The sequence below is a fragment of the Chiloscyllium punctatum genome, chromosome 20, assembly GCF_047496795.1.
Source record: "Chiloscyllium punctatum isolate Juve2018m chromosome 20, sChiPun1.3, whole genome shotgun sequence".
In the NCBI taxonomy this organism is placed as follows: domain Eukaryota; kingdom Metazoa; phylum Chordata; class Chondrichthyes; order Orectolobiformes; family Hemiscylliidae; genus Chiloscyllium; species Chiloscyllium punctatum.
In genome coordinates, this window is record NC_092758.1 from 35,847 (window position 1) to 53,184 (window position 17,338).

The following is a 17,338-nucleotide window of genomic DNA, read 5'->3' on the forward strand; positions in this document are numbered from 1 at the left end:
GAACAAAGATATGCCCAGATAGAGAAGGAAAGTTTGGCGGTCATCTTTGTTTTGGGGAAGTTCCAACAATACCTTTATAGACATAAAGTTGTAACAGTAACAGACAACAAATCCCTACCATGACTACTTAAAGAAGACAGGGCAGTGCCACCAATAGCTGCAGGTCGAATTCAGCGGTGGGCTCTTATTCTGAGTGCATACAATTACAAGTTGGAACACTGTCTGTGAGGCCAAGTGGCCAATGTGGGTGCTTTGAGCTGCCTCCCACTGATAGATATCCCACCAGTGGTGTTGCTATTCGAACGTTCTGGCCACCCTTCTGGTCAATGCTGACAATATCAAACTGTGGACTCAAAAAGATCCCATCCTGACAAAACTAAAACAGCTGGTGGTGATGGGGGAAATAAAAGGGCCATCACAACAGAATCAAAATCTCTCTGGAACTGGTGAGACCAGATCACTATAGAGGACAGCATATTATTATGGAGGACATAATAATAAGAGTCCCAAGCAAAGGTCACAACCAGATACTGTTTGAATTTCACCATGGTCATTCAGGGGTTTCCAAAATGAAGATGTTGGCAAGAAGTTTTGTCTGATAGCCAGGATTGGATGCCAACATAGTTGTGTTCATGGACCAGTACCAAGAGTGCCAATAAGGTCAAAACTTACCTCCAGTTGCTCTCCCACATTTGTGGGAATGGCCGGTTAAATCCTGGATTCAGTTTCATGTCGACTATGCCAGTCCTTTCATGGGCTCTACGCTTTAAGTTTTGTGGATGCCCATTTAAAGTGGTTGGATGTGCATAGAGTTCATTCATCAAACATGAGTTTAAAAGTTGCAAGCATCTTTTGCAATACATGGACACCCGGAGATGTTGGTCACAGACAACAGGCATCATTTACCAGCAGCAATTTGAGTATTTCCTAAAGTTGAATGGCATCCACCATATAAGGACACCTCTATGCCATCAATCATCCAATAGTCCAGTGGAAAAAGCTGACCAAACTTTGAATACAGGCTTTAAGAAATAGCCTATAGTTTCACTAGCTACCAAATTTCTGTCCTGATTTCTATTAGATTATCAAATCATCCCTTATACAATTACAGGGATAACCCCAGCAGAGTTACTAATGGGGAGAAGACTCTGCACCAAGTTAAACTTGATTTTCCTGAGGAAGGCATGGGAATGTTGGGGGAATGGCAGAGGGGAAAAGGTTAAAATTGCATCAAGAATGCCAATATTGGACAGGATTCCTCTAAGTGAGAGAGATAACTTACTTCAAGGGAAGAAGTTTGGTGTCAAAACCACAAGATTGGCCCTGCTTGGGTAACAGGCATAACTGATATGAGGTCAAGTCCCATTACATACAAAGTTTGGGTAGATGAGGCTGTCCTGAACAAGCATGTACACCATATGAAAGCTGCAATCTCACAAACTGGGCAGGAACAAAGCATACCCAGCCCCTTAGAACATCCACAACGTTGTCAGAACTCATGGATTCTTCCCCTCTGCCGAGGGTCAAAGAAACCTCTGAAGACAGCATGGACATGGAAGATTTTGCAGCATTGACGTTGTTATCACCTGAAGAAGATAAATTTCGGCTAAGATGTTCTGGATGCAAGAGGTGGGCTATGTTCTGATACACGCTACCTGTACCTGAGGCAACATCAGAGGAACCGGATTTGGTGCAAAAATACCCCAGGAGAAGCTACAGGAAAAAGGATGGGCCTACACCCCAGGATGAGGAATGTAGTGATTGGAACGAGATCAGCAAGCTGGACCTCATAGAATGAGTTCCCTGATTGGGACTATTAACCTGGTCCAATCAGGGGGAGTCCTGGCTGACAGATAGAAATGGGAGTGTTAGCAGTTCTTCTCACTCTAGGAGTCAGCTCTGTGCTAGCTGAGTCAGTGTCATATACTATGCACATGTTAATAAAGGGTAACTTGGTGACTGGATACCCACCTTCATGGAGTTATTTCAGTTTCAGCTCATGTATGCTGAGCGTCATTAAATTTTCCTCTGTTGTTTCAATAAAGCATGTGCTCTTAAAGACAAGGGAGCACTCAATGACACAAGGAAGCACAAAGCAAGACAGGAATCTCATGGCATTTGTCTACACAGCCCTGAAGGTGGCAGGACAGGTTAAATGTGTAACTAAGAATGTATATAAGCCACCTGCCTTTATCAGTCGTGGCATAGATTATAAGAGCAAGGGAAGTTATGTTGGAGCTGTATACAACTTTGGTTGGTCCACAGCTGGAGTATTGTGTGCAATTCTGGTCACTACACTATAGGAACTATATGATTGTACTGGAGGCAGTGCAAAGAAGATTTGCCAGGATTTTGCTTATGAAAGAACATTTCAGTTTTGAAGAGAAGCTGGATAAGCTCGCATTGTTTTCTTTGGAGCAGAGAAAGCTCAGATGGGAGCTGATCGAGGTGTATAAGATTATGATGGACATGGACAGGGTGAATATAAAACAGCTCTTTCCCTTAGTTCAGGGGTCAATAACATAGAATCCCTACAGTGTGGAAACAGACCCTTTGCCCCAACAATCCTCTGAAAAGCAACTCACCCAATTCCCCTAACTAATGTAACTAACCTAAACATCTCTGAGCAATTTAGCATAGCCAATTCACCTAAACTGCATATCTTCAGACTGTGGGAGGAAACTGGAGCACCCAGAGGAAACCCACACAGACACAGGAAGAATGTCGCCTGACGCGGTGAGGCAGCAATGCTAACCATTGAGCCACTGTGCTACCCCTCAAAGGGATGTAATTTTAAAGTAAAAGGCAGGAGATTTAGCGAGGGTTTGAGGAAAGACATTTTGACCTAGAAGGCGATGAGAGCCTGGAATGCACTGCCTAGGAGGAGTAGTTGAGGCGGGAAACCTCACAATCTTTAATAAATACTTGGATGAGCACTTGAATTATCCTAACATATGGACCTAGCACAGACAAGTGGGACTAGTATAGTTATTTGTATCTTTTTGTTTATGCAGACTTAAAGGGCCAAAGAGCCTCTTCTGTACTATCTGATTCTATGATTCTATAAATGTGGCCTGAGCCTCTCACTTCCATTAATATATTGAAAAGTATTATCCAAATGGAACTATGATTTAGAGCAGTCTACACCGAATATTCCAACAAATGCTAAGTTCAAAACTTTCATTATGTGTTTTGAAAAACACTGATATTGATAAATGTGGCTCATAATTTTCAAGAAGAGCTTTTCTTGCATAGTCCCCATTCTTGGCAGGTCTACCTTAAAAACTTCTGCATTTTCATTTTCTTTGTAACCTTCTGATTGTTCACTGTCATGATCAGGAACTAGAACCCTGACTAATCTCTTCCTCCGCTACATTCATGACTGCATTGGCGCCACCTCGTGCTCCCGTGAGGAGGTTGAGCAATTCATCAACTTCGCCAACACATTCCACCCCGACCTTAAATTCACCTTGACCACCTCTGACACCTCCCTCCCCTTCCTGGACCTCTCCATCTCCATTATATGATGACCGACTTGACACTGACATTTTTTACAAACCCACAGACTCCCACAGCTACCTGGATTATACCTTTTCCCACCCTACCTCCTGCAAAAATGCCAAGCTGTATGGCCAATTCCTCCGCCTCCACTGTATCTGCTCCCAGGAGGACTAGTTCCACCACAGAACACACCAGATGGCCTCCTTCTTTAGAGACCGCAATTTCCCTTCCCACGTGGTTAAAGATGCCCTCCAACGCATCTCATCCACATCCCATCCCTCTGCCCTCAAACCCCACCCCTCCAACCATAACAAGGACAGACCCCCCCCAGTGCTCACCTTCCACCCTACCAACCTTTGCATTAACCACATCATCCGACAACATTTCCGCAACCTCCAAACAGACCCCACCACCAGTGATATATTTCCCTCCACACCCATTTCCACCTTCCACAAAGACCGTTCCCTCCATGACTACCTGGTCAGGTCCAAGCCTCCCAACAACCCACCCTCCCTTCCTGGCACTCTCCCCTGCCACCACAGAAATTGCAAAACCTGCGCCCACACCTTCTCCCTCACCTCCATCCAAGGCCCTAAAGGAGCCTTCCACATCCATCAAGGTTTCACCTGCACATCCACCAATATCATTCATTGTATCCGTTGCTCCCAATGTGGTCTCCTCTACATTGGGGAGATTGGATGTCTTCTAGCAGAGCACTTTAGGGAACATCTCCGGCACACCCACGCCAATCAACCCCACTGCCCCGTGGCCCAACATTTCAACTCCCCCTCCCACTCTGCCAAGGACATGCAGGTCCTGGGCCTCCTCCACCGCCATTCCCTCACCACCCGATGCCTGGAGGAAGAATGCCTCATCTTCTGCCTTGGAACACTTCAACCCCATGGCATCAATGTGGATTTCACCAGTTTCCTCATTTCCCCTTCCCCCACCTCACCCCTGTTCCAGCCTTCCAGCTCAGCACTGTCCCCATGACCTGTCCTACCTGCCTATCTTCTTTCCCACCTATCCACTCCACCCTCCTCTCTGACCTATCACCTCCATCCCCACCCCCACCCCCATTCACCTATTGTACTCCATGCTATTTTCTCCCCACCCCCACCCCCTCTCATTTATCTCCCCACTCTGCAGGCACCCTGCCTCTATTCCTGATGAAGGGCTTTTTCCTGAAACGTCGATTTTCCTGCTCCTCGGTTGCTGCCTGACCTGCTGTGCTTTTCCAGCACCACTCTAATCTAGACTCTGGTTTCCAGTATCTGCAATCCTTGTTTTTACCTAATCCCTCATTTCTGTCCATTGCTCAGTGAGGGAACTGAAGTCAGTTTCAGCACCTGTTGCTGAGACAGTTAACCTCAGAATGTGTCAGCTGGAATGGCATCTTTTTGTACTGAACTTGTCACATACATTTGTGTCTTTGATTGTTACTGAGTTACTGAATGAGATTTAATTTTCAATTTTCTCCTATTATTTCCTCCATGCAGCCAAGATGACAAATGGCCTCCTCTGTGTTGTAACAATTCTGTGAATGAGCATGAATGATGCACTTACTGCACTGTTGGTGCCTTCAGCTTCTTCTTAATGCCCAGGTAAACCTTCAGTGAGAGAACAGACCATTCCCGTTCAGGCTTGGAGCTCTGCAAAATATAACCTTATTAGAGAATCATGTTCCTTTTTAAGTTTGCTCTTGTTAATCAAGATCTTAATCCTGAAATTGTGTGGATTATTTCTTTAAGCACTTTATGGGATTGTCCTTGCTTGTTGATTACTGTACTAACAGCTTTCATTCTCACATTAAATATGTGAATAGGTTGAAGTAAGTTGCACACGGAAGATAAAAGTTCATAGGTTTCAGCCTTCATGTCAACTAATCATAGAATCATACAGTGTAGAAGAGGCCCTTATTCTCATTGACTATGCACTGTTAAAACGTTATTTGAAATCTACACTGTTTCCATTTTTCACCATTTATCCCATATTTGTATTTGTATTGAATTATTATATTGTATTTTTTGTATTCATTCACAGGATGTGGGTGTCACTGGCCAGGCCAGTATTCAGTTCCGACTCCTAATTGCCCATAGGGCATTTGACAGTCAACCACATTGCTGTGGACCTGGAGTCATATGCCTGCCAGACGAGTTAAGGATGACAGTTTCCTTCCTTAAAAGGCATTAGTGAACCAGATGGGCTTTTCCAACAATTGGCCATTGTTTCAATGGCCATCATTAGCCCTCCTAAATACAGTTTTCATCGAATTCAAATTCCACCATCTGTCACAGCGGAGATTTGAACCCAAATCCACAGAACATTTTGGGTCTGTGGATTAATAGTCAAGTGATAATATATCTAGGCAATCGCTTCCTCAAATTATAACATTAAAAGTACTTTGTAAAGTATTCCCACCATCCTTTGCATGATTTTTTTTGCATCAAATTGTCTTTGAACCTTCCGCTTTTCACCTTAAATTTATGTCCCTTGTCATTATTCTCCCTGCTAAGAGAACAACTAATCATCTAATTGCTAATCAGCTATCAGCTAATCATTTATAATCATCCTATTCATTTTCCTCATAATCTTATTCACCTCTATCAGGTTCCCTCTCAGCCTTCTCTGCTCCAAACAAAAAAACCTGAGCTTATCCAGCCTCTCTTCAGAATTAAACTGCTCTAAGCCAGGTCACATTCTCATGAATCTCTTCAGCAAATCCTACAATGAAATCATATCCTTCCTATAATGTAGAGACCAGAACTGCACACAGTACCCTGACTGTGGCCTAACCAAGGTTCTGCTCTCATAATCAATGGCAAATCTGATAAATGCAAATGCCCCAAATGTCTTCTTAACTATACTGCTGACCTGTCCTGCTGCCTTCAGGAATCTGTGGACAAGATCCCAAAGGTCCGTCTGAGCTTCTAGTATCCTGCCATTCATTGAGTTCTTTCTTGTCTTGTTCTTTCTTCTAAAATGCATCATCTATCAATTCTATCTGCCACTGATCTGCCCATCTGACCAACCCATCTATATCCTCCTGTATCCTTGGACTTTCGTCTTCACTGTTAACCACCCAGCCAATCTTTGTGTCGTCTGCAAACGTATATAATATTGCCCTCACATTTTCTTCTACATTGTTTATATTGAACAATAAAGACCCAGCACTGATTCAGATAGTATGCCTCTGCTTACTGGCCTCCAATCTTGCAAACAGCCTTCTACCATCAGTAAGCCAATTTTGGACATAACTTGCCAAGTTACCCTGGATCCCATGAGCTTTTACCTTTGTTATCAGTTTCCCTTGTGGAACTTCGTCAAAGGCTTTGCTAAAATCCATACAAACTACATCCACAACAGATGCTCAGTAGCAGCAGTGTGTACAAGATGCACTGCAAAATTCACCAAAGATCCACCTTCAAAACCCATGACCACTGACATCTAGAAGGACAAGGGCAGCAGATATATGGGAATGCCATCACCTTTGAGTTCCCCTCCAATCCACTCACCATCTTGACTTGGAAATATAACGGCATTCTTTCACTGTTGCTGGGTCAAATGGCATTGTGAGTAAATCCACAGCAGGTAGACTGCAGCGGTTCAAGAATGCAGCTCACCACCACCTTCTCAAGGGCAACTAGGGATGGGTAATAAATGCTGGCCTAGTCAGTGATGCCCACATCCCCCAAAATGAATACAATTTTTTTTTAAAAAGTACGATCCTCATGACATACCTGGTCACCTTGCCAAAAATCTTGATCAAATTTGAATAGCATGACCTCCTTCCGACAAATCTATGCTGATGAGTGATTTGGCTTATGAAGAGAGTTTGAGCTTGTACTCTTTAAAATCATAGAATCTCAAAAGTGTGGTACAGGCCATTAAGCCCACCAAATCCACACTGACCCTCCAAAGAACACTCCTCCCATCCCCATAACCCTGCATTTTCCATGGCTAATCCACATAGCCTACATATCCCTGGACACTATGGGTAATTTAACATGGCCAATCCATCTAACCTAAACATCTTTGGACTATCAGAGGAAACCAGAATACCCAGAGAAAACCCACACAGAAACAGGGAGAATGTGGAAACTCCACAAAGACAATCACCCAAGGGTAGAATTGAACCTGGGTCGCTGGTATTGTGGGACCACACTGCTAACCACTGAGCCAACGTGTCAGCACATGAGCTTAAAGGAATTAAACAAAATCTAATTGTGTTATACAAGATACTAAAAAAGATTGATAAAGTCAGCATAGAGAGGATAGTTCCTCTTTTAGTACAATCTTGAACAAAAGGTCATAGTTTTAGGATAAAGGGTAGCCAATATGTAACAGATATGAGGAGAAATTACTTCTCTGAAAGAGTCATAAATTTGAGGAATTTATTATCCCAGAGTGCAATTGACATTGAGTAACAGTAAGGAGATAAATTTTTATTTAGTAGTGGGTTGAAGGGTTATGGTGTATGGGCAGCAAGTGGAGTTGACTAGATTAGATTTGATTACATTCCCTACAGTACGGAAACAGGCCCTTTGGCCCAACAAGTCCACACCAACCCTCTGAAGAGCAACTCCACCGAGACCCATTCCCCTACCCTATATTTACCCCTGACTAATGCACCTCACACTATGGGCAATTTAGCATGGCCAATTGACCTGATCTGCACATCTTTAGATTGTGGAAGGAAACTGGAGCACCCAGAGAAATCCCATGCAGACATGGGGAGAAAGTGCAAACTCCACACAGTCGCCTGAGGCGGGAATGAGATGAGATGAAATCAGCCATGATTTTATTAAATGCTGGAGCAGGCCCGCAGGGCTGAATTGCCTCCTCCTGCTCCTGGTTCTTACATTCTGATACTACTCTCACAGCCAAGACAACAAATAAACTTTGAGTCCAACAGCACGGAGACAGCCCTTTGGCCCAAACTGGTCCCTGCTGGCCAAAACATTAGTCCACACGAACCCCATTTCCCTGCACTTGATCCATAACCTTTTTAACCTTTTCTATCCATGTATTTCTCCAATTGCCTTTCAAATGCTGTTAATGTACCTACCTCAACCACTTCTGCTCATTCCATATGTGTGCCACCCTCTATGTAAAAAAAGAGGTTCCCTTTTATTCTTGCCCCTCAAACTTAACTGTTGCCCTCTAATTCGTGATTCCCCAACCCTGGGAAAAAAGACTAAGTACATTCACCTTATCTCATGATCTTATACACTTTAATATGGTCCTTCCTCAGTCTCCTATACTCAAAAGAAAAATGTCCTAGCTTGTCCAACCTCTCCCTATAACTCACACCATTGAGTACAGTCAACGTCCTTGTAAATTTCTTCTGCACTCTTTACAGTTTAATAACTTCCTTCCTATAGCAAGATGACCAAAACTGAACACAATATTCCAAGTGCAGCCTCACAAACGCCCTGTATAACTGCAACATAACTTCCCAAATTCTATACTCAATGCTCTGACTGATGAAGGGCACGTGTGCCAGATGTCTTCTTCACTGTGCTGTCTACCTGTGACTAGGAGAAAGTGAGGACTGCAGATGCTGGAGATCAGATCTTAAAAATGTGTTGCTGGAAAAGCGCAGCAGGTCAGGCAGCATCCAAAGAGCAGGAGAATCGACGTTTCGGGCATAAGCCCTTCTTCAGGAATGAGGAGGGTGTGCCAAGTAGGCTAAGATAAAAGGTAGGGAGGAGGGACTTGGGGGAGGGGCGTTGGGAATACAATAGGTGGAAGGAGGTTAAGGTGAGGGTGATAGGCTGGAGAGGGGGTGGCAGCGGAGAGGTCGGGAAGAAGATTGCAGGTCAAGAAGGCGGTGCTGAATCCAGGGGTTGGGACTGAGATAAGGTGGGGGGAGGGGAAATGAGGAAGCTGGAGAAATCTGCATTCATCCCTTGTGGTTGGAGGGTTCCTAGGCGGAAGATGAGGCGCTCTTCCTCCAGGGCGTCATGTTGCCATGGTCTGGCGATGGAGGAGGCCAAGGACCTGCATGTCCTTGGTGGAGTGGGAGGGGGAGTTAAAGTGTTCAGCCACGGGGCGGTTGGGTTGGTTGGTGCGGGTGTCCCAGAGGTGTTCTCTGAAACGTTCCGCAAGTAGGCGGCCTGTCTCCTCAATGTATAGGAGGCCACATCGGGTGCAGCGGATGCAGTAAATGATGTTTGTGGAGGTGCAGGTGAATTTCTGACGGATATGGAAGGATGCATTGGGGCCTTGGAGGGAAGTGAGAGGGGAGGTGTGGGTGCAATATTTGCATTTCTTGCGGTTGCAGGGGAAGGTGCTGGGAGTGGAGGTTGGGTTGGTGGGGGGTGTGGGTCTGACGAGGGAGTCGCGGAGGGAGTGGTCTTTCCGGAACGCTGATAGGGGTGGGGAGGGAAATATATCTTTGGTGGTGTGGTCCGTTTGGAGGTGGCGGAAATGACGAAGGATGATACGATGTATCTGGAGGTTGGTGGGGTGGTAGGTGAGGACCAGTGGGTTTCAGTCCTGGTGGCGATTGGAGGGGCGGGGTTCAAGGGCGGAGGAGCGGGAAGTGGAGGAGATGCGGTGGAGATGCGGTGGAGAGCATCGTCAACCACGTCTGAGGAGAAATTGCGGTCTTTGAAGAAGGAGGCCATCTGGGTTGTTCGGTATTGGAATTGGTCCTCCTGGGAGCAGATGCAACGAAGGCGAAGGAATTGGGAATATGGGATGATGTTTTTACAGGGGGCAGGGTGGGAGGAGGTGTAATCTAGGTAGCTGTGGGAGTCAGTTGGTTTATAGTAAACGTCCGTGTTGAGTCGGTCATCTGAGATAGAAATGGAGAGGTCTAGGAAGGGGAGGGAGGAGTCTGAGACGATCCAGGTAAATTTGAGGTCAGGTGGAAGGTGTTAGTAAAGTGGATGAACTGTTCAACCTCCTCATGGGAGCACGATGTAGCGCCGATACAGTCATCAATGTAGCGGAGGAAAAGATGGGGGGTGGTGCCAGTGTAGCTGCGGAAGATGGACTGTTCCACATATCCAATGAAGAAGCAGGCATAGCTGGGGCCCATGTGGATGCCCATGGCTACTCCTTTGGTTTGGAGGAAGTGGGAGGATTGGAAAGATAAGTTGTTCAGAGTGAGGACCAATTCAGTCAGTCGAAGGAGGGTGTGAGTGGAAGGGTACTGGTTGGTTCGGCGGGAAAGGAAGAAGCGGAGGGCTTTGAGTCCTTCGTGATGGGGGATGGAGGTGTATAGGGACTGTATTCCCAACGCCCCTCCCCCAAGTCCCTCCTCCCTGTCTTTTATCTTAGCCTGCTTGGCACACCCTCCTCATTCCTGAAGAAGGGCTTATGACCGAAACGTCAATTCTCCAGCTCCTTGGATGTTGCCTGACCTGCTGTGCTTTTCCAGCAATACATTTTTAAGGTCTACCTGTGACTCCAGTTTCAGAAAACTGTGAACCTGAACTCCAAGATCCCTCTGTTCCACTATACTCCTTAGGCCCTACCATTCACCATGAAACTCCTATCTTGATTTGACTTTCCAAAATGCAAGACCTCACACTTATCTAGATTAAACTCCCATTTGCCATTTCTTGACCCACTTTATCAGCTAATCAAGATCTTGCTGCAATTTCTGATAACCTTCCTTTCTATCCATGAAACTGCAAATTTTAGTGTGATCTGCAAACTTACTAATCCTGCCTTGTACATTTTCATCCAAATCATTGATATAGATAACAAACAACAATGGGCCCAGCACCGACCAAGACACTCCAGTAGTCACAGGCCTTCAGTCCAAAACGCATCCTTCCACTATTGTCCTCTGCGTCCTACCATCAAACCAATTTTGTATCCAATTTGCCAGCTTGCCCTGGATTCCATGCTATCTAACCTCCCAGAGCAGCATAACATATGAAACCTTATCAAAGGCCTTCATCAATGACCTTCCCACTGTCATAAGGTCAGAAGTGGGGATGTTCGCTGATGATTGCATAGTTTTCACCACCATTCGCGACTCCTCGGATACTGAAGCTGTCCGTGCTCAAATGTAACAAGATATGGACAATATCAGTCTTGGGCCAGTAAGTGGCCAGTAACATTCACGCCATACAAATGCCAGACAATTACCATCACCATTAAGAGAAACTCTAACCACCACTCCTCAACGGTATTACTATCATTGAATCCCCCACTGTCAATATCCTTGAGGTTACCATTGACCAGAAACTCAACTGGACTCACAACATAAATACACTGGCTACAAGAACAGGTCAGAGACTAGGGATACTGTTGCAAGTAACTCACTTCCTGACACCCCAATGTCTATTCACCATCTACAAGGCATAAGCCAGGAGTGTGATGAAATACTCCCCACTTGTCAGCATGAATGCAGTTCCAACAAGACTCAAGAAGCTTGACAACATCCAGGACAAAGCAACCCACTTGATCGGCACCACATCTACAAGCATTCAATCCCTCCACTACTGGTGCTCAGCAGCAGCAGTGTGTACTATCTACAAGATGCAGTGTAGAAATTCACCAAATATCCTTAAACAATCTTCCAAACCCACGACCACTGATATCTAGAAAGACAAAGAGCAGCAGGTACTTGGGAACACCAACACTTGCAAATTTCCCACCAGCCACACACGACCCTGACTTGGAAGTATAATGCCATTGCTTCACAGTTGTTGGGTCAAAATCCTGGAATTCCCTCCCTATTGGCATTATGGGTCAACCCACAGCAAGTGAATGGCAGTTATTCAAGAAGGCATCTCACCACCATGCTCTCAAAGGCAAATACGGATGGACTATCAATACTGGCCAGCCAGCAATGGCTACATCCCACAAATTAATTTTAAAAACTGCCCTGCCCCAGTCAACCTTCTTGGATACTTCATCAAAGAACACTAACAAATTTGTGAGACATGATCTCCCACTCACAAAGCCATGCTAACTACTCATAATCAAACCCTGTCTTTCCAAATGCATGTTTATCTTATCTTTCAGAATCTTCTCAAGTAACTTACCCAGAGATGTTCAGCTTACTAGTGTATAATTTCCCTAAATTCTTTCACTTGAAATTCTATTTTGCAGATTACACTCCACTGGGAAAAGCACGCCATTAAAATAAATACTAGTTTGCGACAGCTTGGCAGTTCCAAGAGGCTTATGCACCTTTTTCTCTAATGTCAACATTTCAAGTCTCCTGATGCTCCCTCCCAGCATTTGTGATTCATCTCCTTCAAAGAGTACATGACCCCTCCCAAGGTCTCCAAAGATGTCTCAGGACCATCACCATATGGATACCTTGTCTCTCCAAATAGGTAGCCTGGTTATCAAACTAACTCACAAAGTTCAGTCTAACATGTAAACATTGGGTTCCATAACACAGCAATGCCAAACTCCTGTTTTGGTGAAGCACCTAGTCAATTACATAAACAGGTAAAAATGTATCATGCAAAAAACAGCCTGAACCCAATCCCATTCACATAAGCTATTGAAGGGTTGTGTTTGGGTACAGAGCTTGCATTATCACGCCACTTCCATCACTCTTGTCACAACAGGTTTTCAACCAGGGAAATATTGGGTCTATGTGTACAGAGCAGTTGTTGACATCAAACTGCTGTACTATAGGGAGACCTGGGCTCTGCATCGGTGATATACAAGATCTTTAAAGAAATTCCACCAGCAATAGCTTCTCCACATTAACTAGATTCAATGGGAAGATCATCAAATAAACGCTAGCCTCCTTCTTCAAGCCAGGTCCAAGATCATTCAGGTAAAACACGTGCAAACTTAATCAGGATGACTAGGTTGGGCACTGGTCAATACCTAGGAATTGAGATGTCCGGGAACAAAATCCTCCTTACTAACATCTGGGGGAAGAGCTGTCTCACAGACGAGTCAAGCAATATCCTGGCATAGTTATACTCATGGAATCACACCTTAAGACAATGTACCAGACATCACCATCACCATTCTTTGAAATGTCTTTTCCCAGTTGTTGGACAAATCCAGTATAGGTGGCAGCACAGTGGTAAACAGATGGAAGGAGTTGCCCTGGGAGTCCTCAACATTAACTCTGGACCCAAGAACTCTTATGGTTTCAGGTGAAACATGGCCAAGGGAACTTCCTGCTGATTACCAAGTATCATCCTCCCTCAGCTGATGAATCAGTACTCCTCTATGTTGAGCAACACTGAGGTTAGCTAAGGTACAAAAGCAATCAAAAAGGTAAAGAAAGGTGGATTTCAATGTCTGTGTTGGGGGAGGGGTGTGAGGGCTATGACTGTCTATGAGTGTGTGTGTGAGAGTGTGAGTATAAAGGAGCATAAGACTGTGAGAGGGTGCATGTGTAAGTGTGGGAGTGAATGTGTGAGCATATGAGAGAGGATCTGTGTGAAGGTAGGAGTCTGTAGGAGTGTGTGTGCGCGTGTATAGTGCAATGGAGTCACCTGTAGTGTGACAAGAACCCAAGGTCCTGGTTGAGTTCATCCCCCATGACACTCATTGCCCACCCCCCCCCCCCCCCCCCCCCACACACACACACACACATATAAGTTTGTGGGGTGAACTTGTACTTGCAGAATAACATTTTACTTTGCTCAAAAACTGCATGAATCCATGTAAAATTCTGTAAATATATTTTTTAGATTAGAATCAGTCTGACCATTGTCTCACACAGGGCTGCTCACACCTTCAGTGCATTACCTGGGCCCACATGACACCAATTGCTAAAGTTCACTTGAGAATGTAACTTTTAAATGTTCTGCGGTTTGCGTATGAAAAAAACTGAAACTAACATGTTCATTCAAAAAGATGAGAGACTTAACAAACAATCCAGGTCTTTTTCATTATATAATTTCAGTTACATCACACTGTAAACTTTTGCAATAAATTCTGTGTCTTACAATCTTATACTCCACAAGCACCTGATGAAGGAGCAGCACTCTGAAAGATAGTGCTTTCAAATAAACCTGTTGGATTATAACCCAGCATTATGTGATTTTTAACCTTGCACACCTATCATCAGGACTGCGGAGGGGGAAGGGGGCTATGGAATAAATAGAGGGAGTGGGGTGGAGTGAACGAAAGGTATGTGGGATGATGCATCTCACATGTTGAATCCCCTCTTCTCTGATGCTGCTTGACATGAATATAGAACATAGAACATTACAGCGCAGTACAGGCCCTTCGGCCCTCGATGTTGTGCTGACCTGTCGTACCAAACTGAAGCCCATCTAACCTACACTATCTCATGTATGTCCATATGCTTGTCCAATGACGACTTAAATGTACTTAAAGTTGGCGAATCTACTACCGTTGCAGGCAAAGCATTCTGTACCCTTACTACTCTCTGAGTAAAGAAACTACCTCTGACATCTGACCTATATCTATCACCCCTCAATTTAAAGCTATGCCCCCTCGTGCTCGCCGTCACCATACTTGGAAAAACGTTCTCCCTGTCCACCCTATCTAATCCTCTGATTATCTTATATGTCTCTATTAAGTCACCTCTCAACCTTCAGCAGCATGGTGGCACAGTGATTAGCACTGCTGCCTCACAGCGCTGGAGACCCGGGTTCAATTCCCGCCTCAGGCGACTGACTGTGTGGAGTTTGCACGTTCTCCCCGTGTCTGCGTGGGTTTCCTCCCACAGTCCAAAGATGTGCAGGTCAGGTGAATTGGCCATGCTAAATTGCCCGTAGTGTTAGGTAAGGGGTTGATGTAGATGTAGGGGTATGGGTGGGTACGCTTTGGCGGGGAGGTGTGGACTTGTTGGGCCGAAGGGCCTGTTTCCACACTGTAAGTAATCTAATCTTCTTCTCTCCAATGAAAACAGCCTCAAGTCCCTCAGCCTTTCCTCGTAAGACCTGTGCTTTCTCCAGCTCCACACTTTATTGAGCCTGGTGAAGTTACAAACAGGATTACTTGCATGCCAACAACATAATTGCCAACACAGATAGAACTAAGACATCCCACAATCAAAGGATCAAATTTAAGTTCTGCAGTCCTGCCAGATCTTGTCATAAATGGTGGTAGATGCTTAAACAACTCACTGAAGGAGGAGGCTCCACAAATATCACCATCCTCGATGATGCAAGAGCCTAATAAATCAGTGGAAAAAACAAGGCTGAAGCTTTTGCAGCAATCTTCCACCAGAAGTGCTGGATCCACCTCAGCCTTCTCCAGAGATCCCCAGCATCACAGCTACCAGTCTTTAGCCAATTTGATTTGCTCATGTGATATCAAGAGACAGGTGGAGGCAATAGATGCAACAAGGGATATGAACCCTGATAACATTCCAGCAATAGAACTGAAGATGTGTGCTCCAGTACTTGCCACCCCCTCGCTAAGCTCTTCCAGTATAGTTACAAGGCTGGTATCTGCCCGACCATGTGGAAAGTTGCTCAAATATGTTCTATACATAAAAAGCAGGTCAAATTCAACCTGGATAATTACCACCCCATCAGTCCACTCTTCACCATCAGTGAAGTGATAGAAAATACCACCAACAGTGCTATCAAGCAGCACCTGCACAGCAATAATCTGCTCACTGATAGCTGGTTTGCATTCTGCCAGAGCCACTTATCTTCTGATCTCATTACAGCTTTGGTTTGAACATGGACACAAGAGCTGAATTCCAGAGGTGAGATGAGAGAGACAGCCCTTGACATCAAGACTGCATTTGACTGAGTGTTGCATCGAGGTGTCCAAGCAAAATTGGAATCAATGGGTATTGGGGGAAAACTCTTTGCTGATTGGAGCCACAGTTGGCACATTGCAGGTGGTTGTAGTTGTTGAAGGTCAGTCAACTCAACTCCAGGACACTTCTGCAGGAGCTCTTCAAGGTTGTTGCCTCAGCTCAGCCATCCTCAGCTGCTTCATCAATGACCTTCCTTCTTTCATAACGTCAGCAGTGGGTATGTTCGTCAATGATTGCACAATTTTCAGCACTGCTTGCAACTCCGCATATTCAGAGGCAGTCCGTTTTCAAACACAACAAGATCTGGACAATATCCATGTTTGGGCTGACAAGTGGCAAGTGACATTCACGCTACACAAGTGACAGACAAAGAGTGGACTAATGGGGCAGAAATTGGCTCAGTTGAATTGTCCTGCTTTCTGTGCACAGGACATTCTTGGGTGATTTACCTCATTGTGGAGTAGATGCCAGTGTTATAGCTGTCCAGGAATAATTTGGTTAGGTGTCAGTCTGAAGCAAATCCAGCATAAATCAATGCCCAGTGAAAGGAGATCTGGTAAGTATATAGAGCTTTCAGAAATCATGAGTTGAGAATTCAGATAATTCCTGATATTCCTCCTCCAGATAAACACAATGAGCAAATGAATGATACCAATTAATTTTATTCTCATCACAGGCTCCGTGTAATAATAAAACCAATGTGTTATTATTCACAGAGGTCAAAAAGAATGCTCAATAGGTTACCTTTTTATCCTTAAAAAGAAGGAGCTTACGGTCTCGTAAAACAAAATACCGCTCCTGGAACTTGTTTCCAGACAGAAGTTTTGGTGGCTCTTCTCGACACTTCAACATCCCACACTTTGGAGCTTCACTTTTAATTGCTGTAAAAACATTGAAAAAGGAATAAAACAGACATTGTGTTCCTTTCATAATAATTGTGCTCCCACATTAGATTAAATCACCAAATTATGGAAGACAGTGCTTTGTTCTGTGTTTGGGACATAACTCTTATTACAACTGATTGGAGGAGTGGGAGAAAGTGAGAACTGCAGATGTTGGAGATCAGAGTCGAGACTGTGGTGCTGGAAAAGCACAGCAGGTCAGGCAGCATCCGAGGCGCAGGACAGTTGACGTTTCAGACATAAG

The 17,338-nt window shown here is 44.7% G+C and overlaps 1 protein-coding gene across 6 annotated transcripts in view; it reads right to left on the reverse strand.

Moving 5' to 3' along the window:
* The window catches only part of arap3 (ArfGAP with RhoGAP domain, ankyrin repeat and PH domain 3), a 352,080-nt gene that overhangs the window by 25,693 nt on the left and 309,049 nt on the right, over positions 1–17,338 (reverse strand). For all 6 annotated transcript variants that reach the window (XM_072590235.1, XM_072590229.1, XM_072590232.1 and 3 more), the window contains 2 exons: positions 16,937–17,073; positions 5,068–5,153 (listed from right to left, as the gene is read on the reverse strand). In XM_072590235.1, the coding sequence (XP_072446336.1) occupies positions 5,068–5,153; positions 16,937–17,073 (223 nt within the window). The remainder of the gene's footprint in view (positions 1–5,067; positions 5,154–16,936; positions 17,074–17,338) is intronic.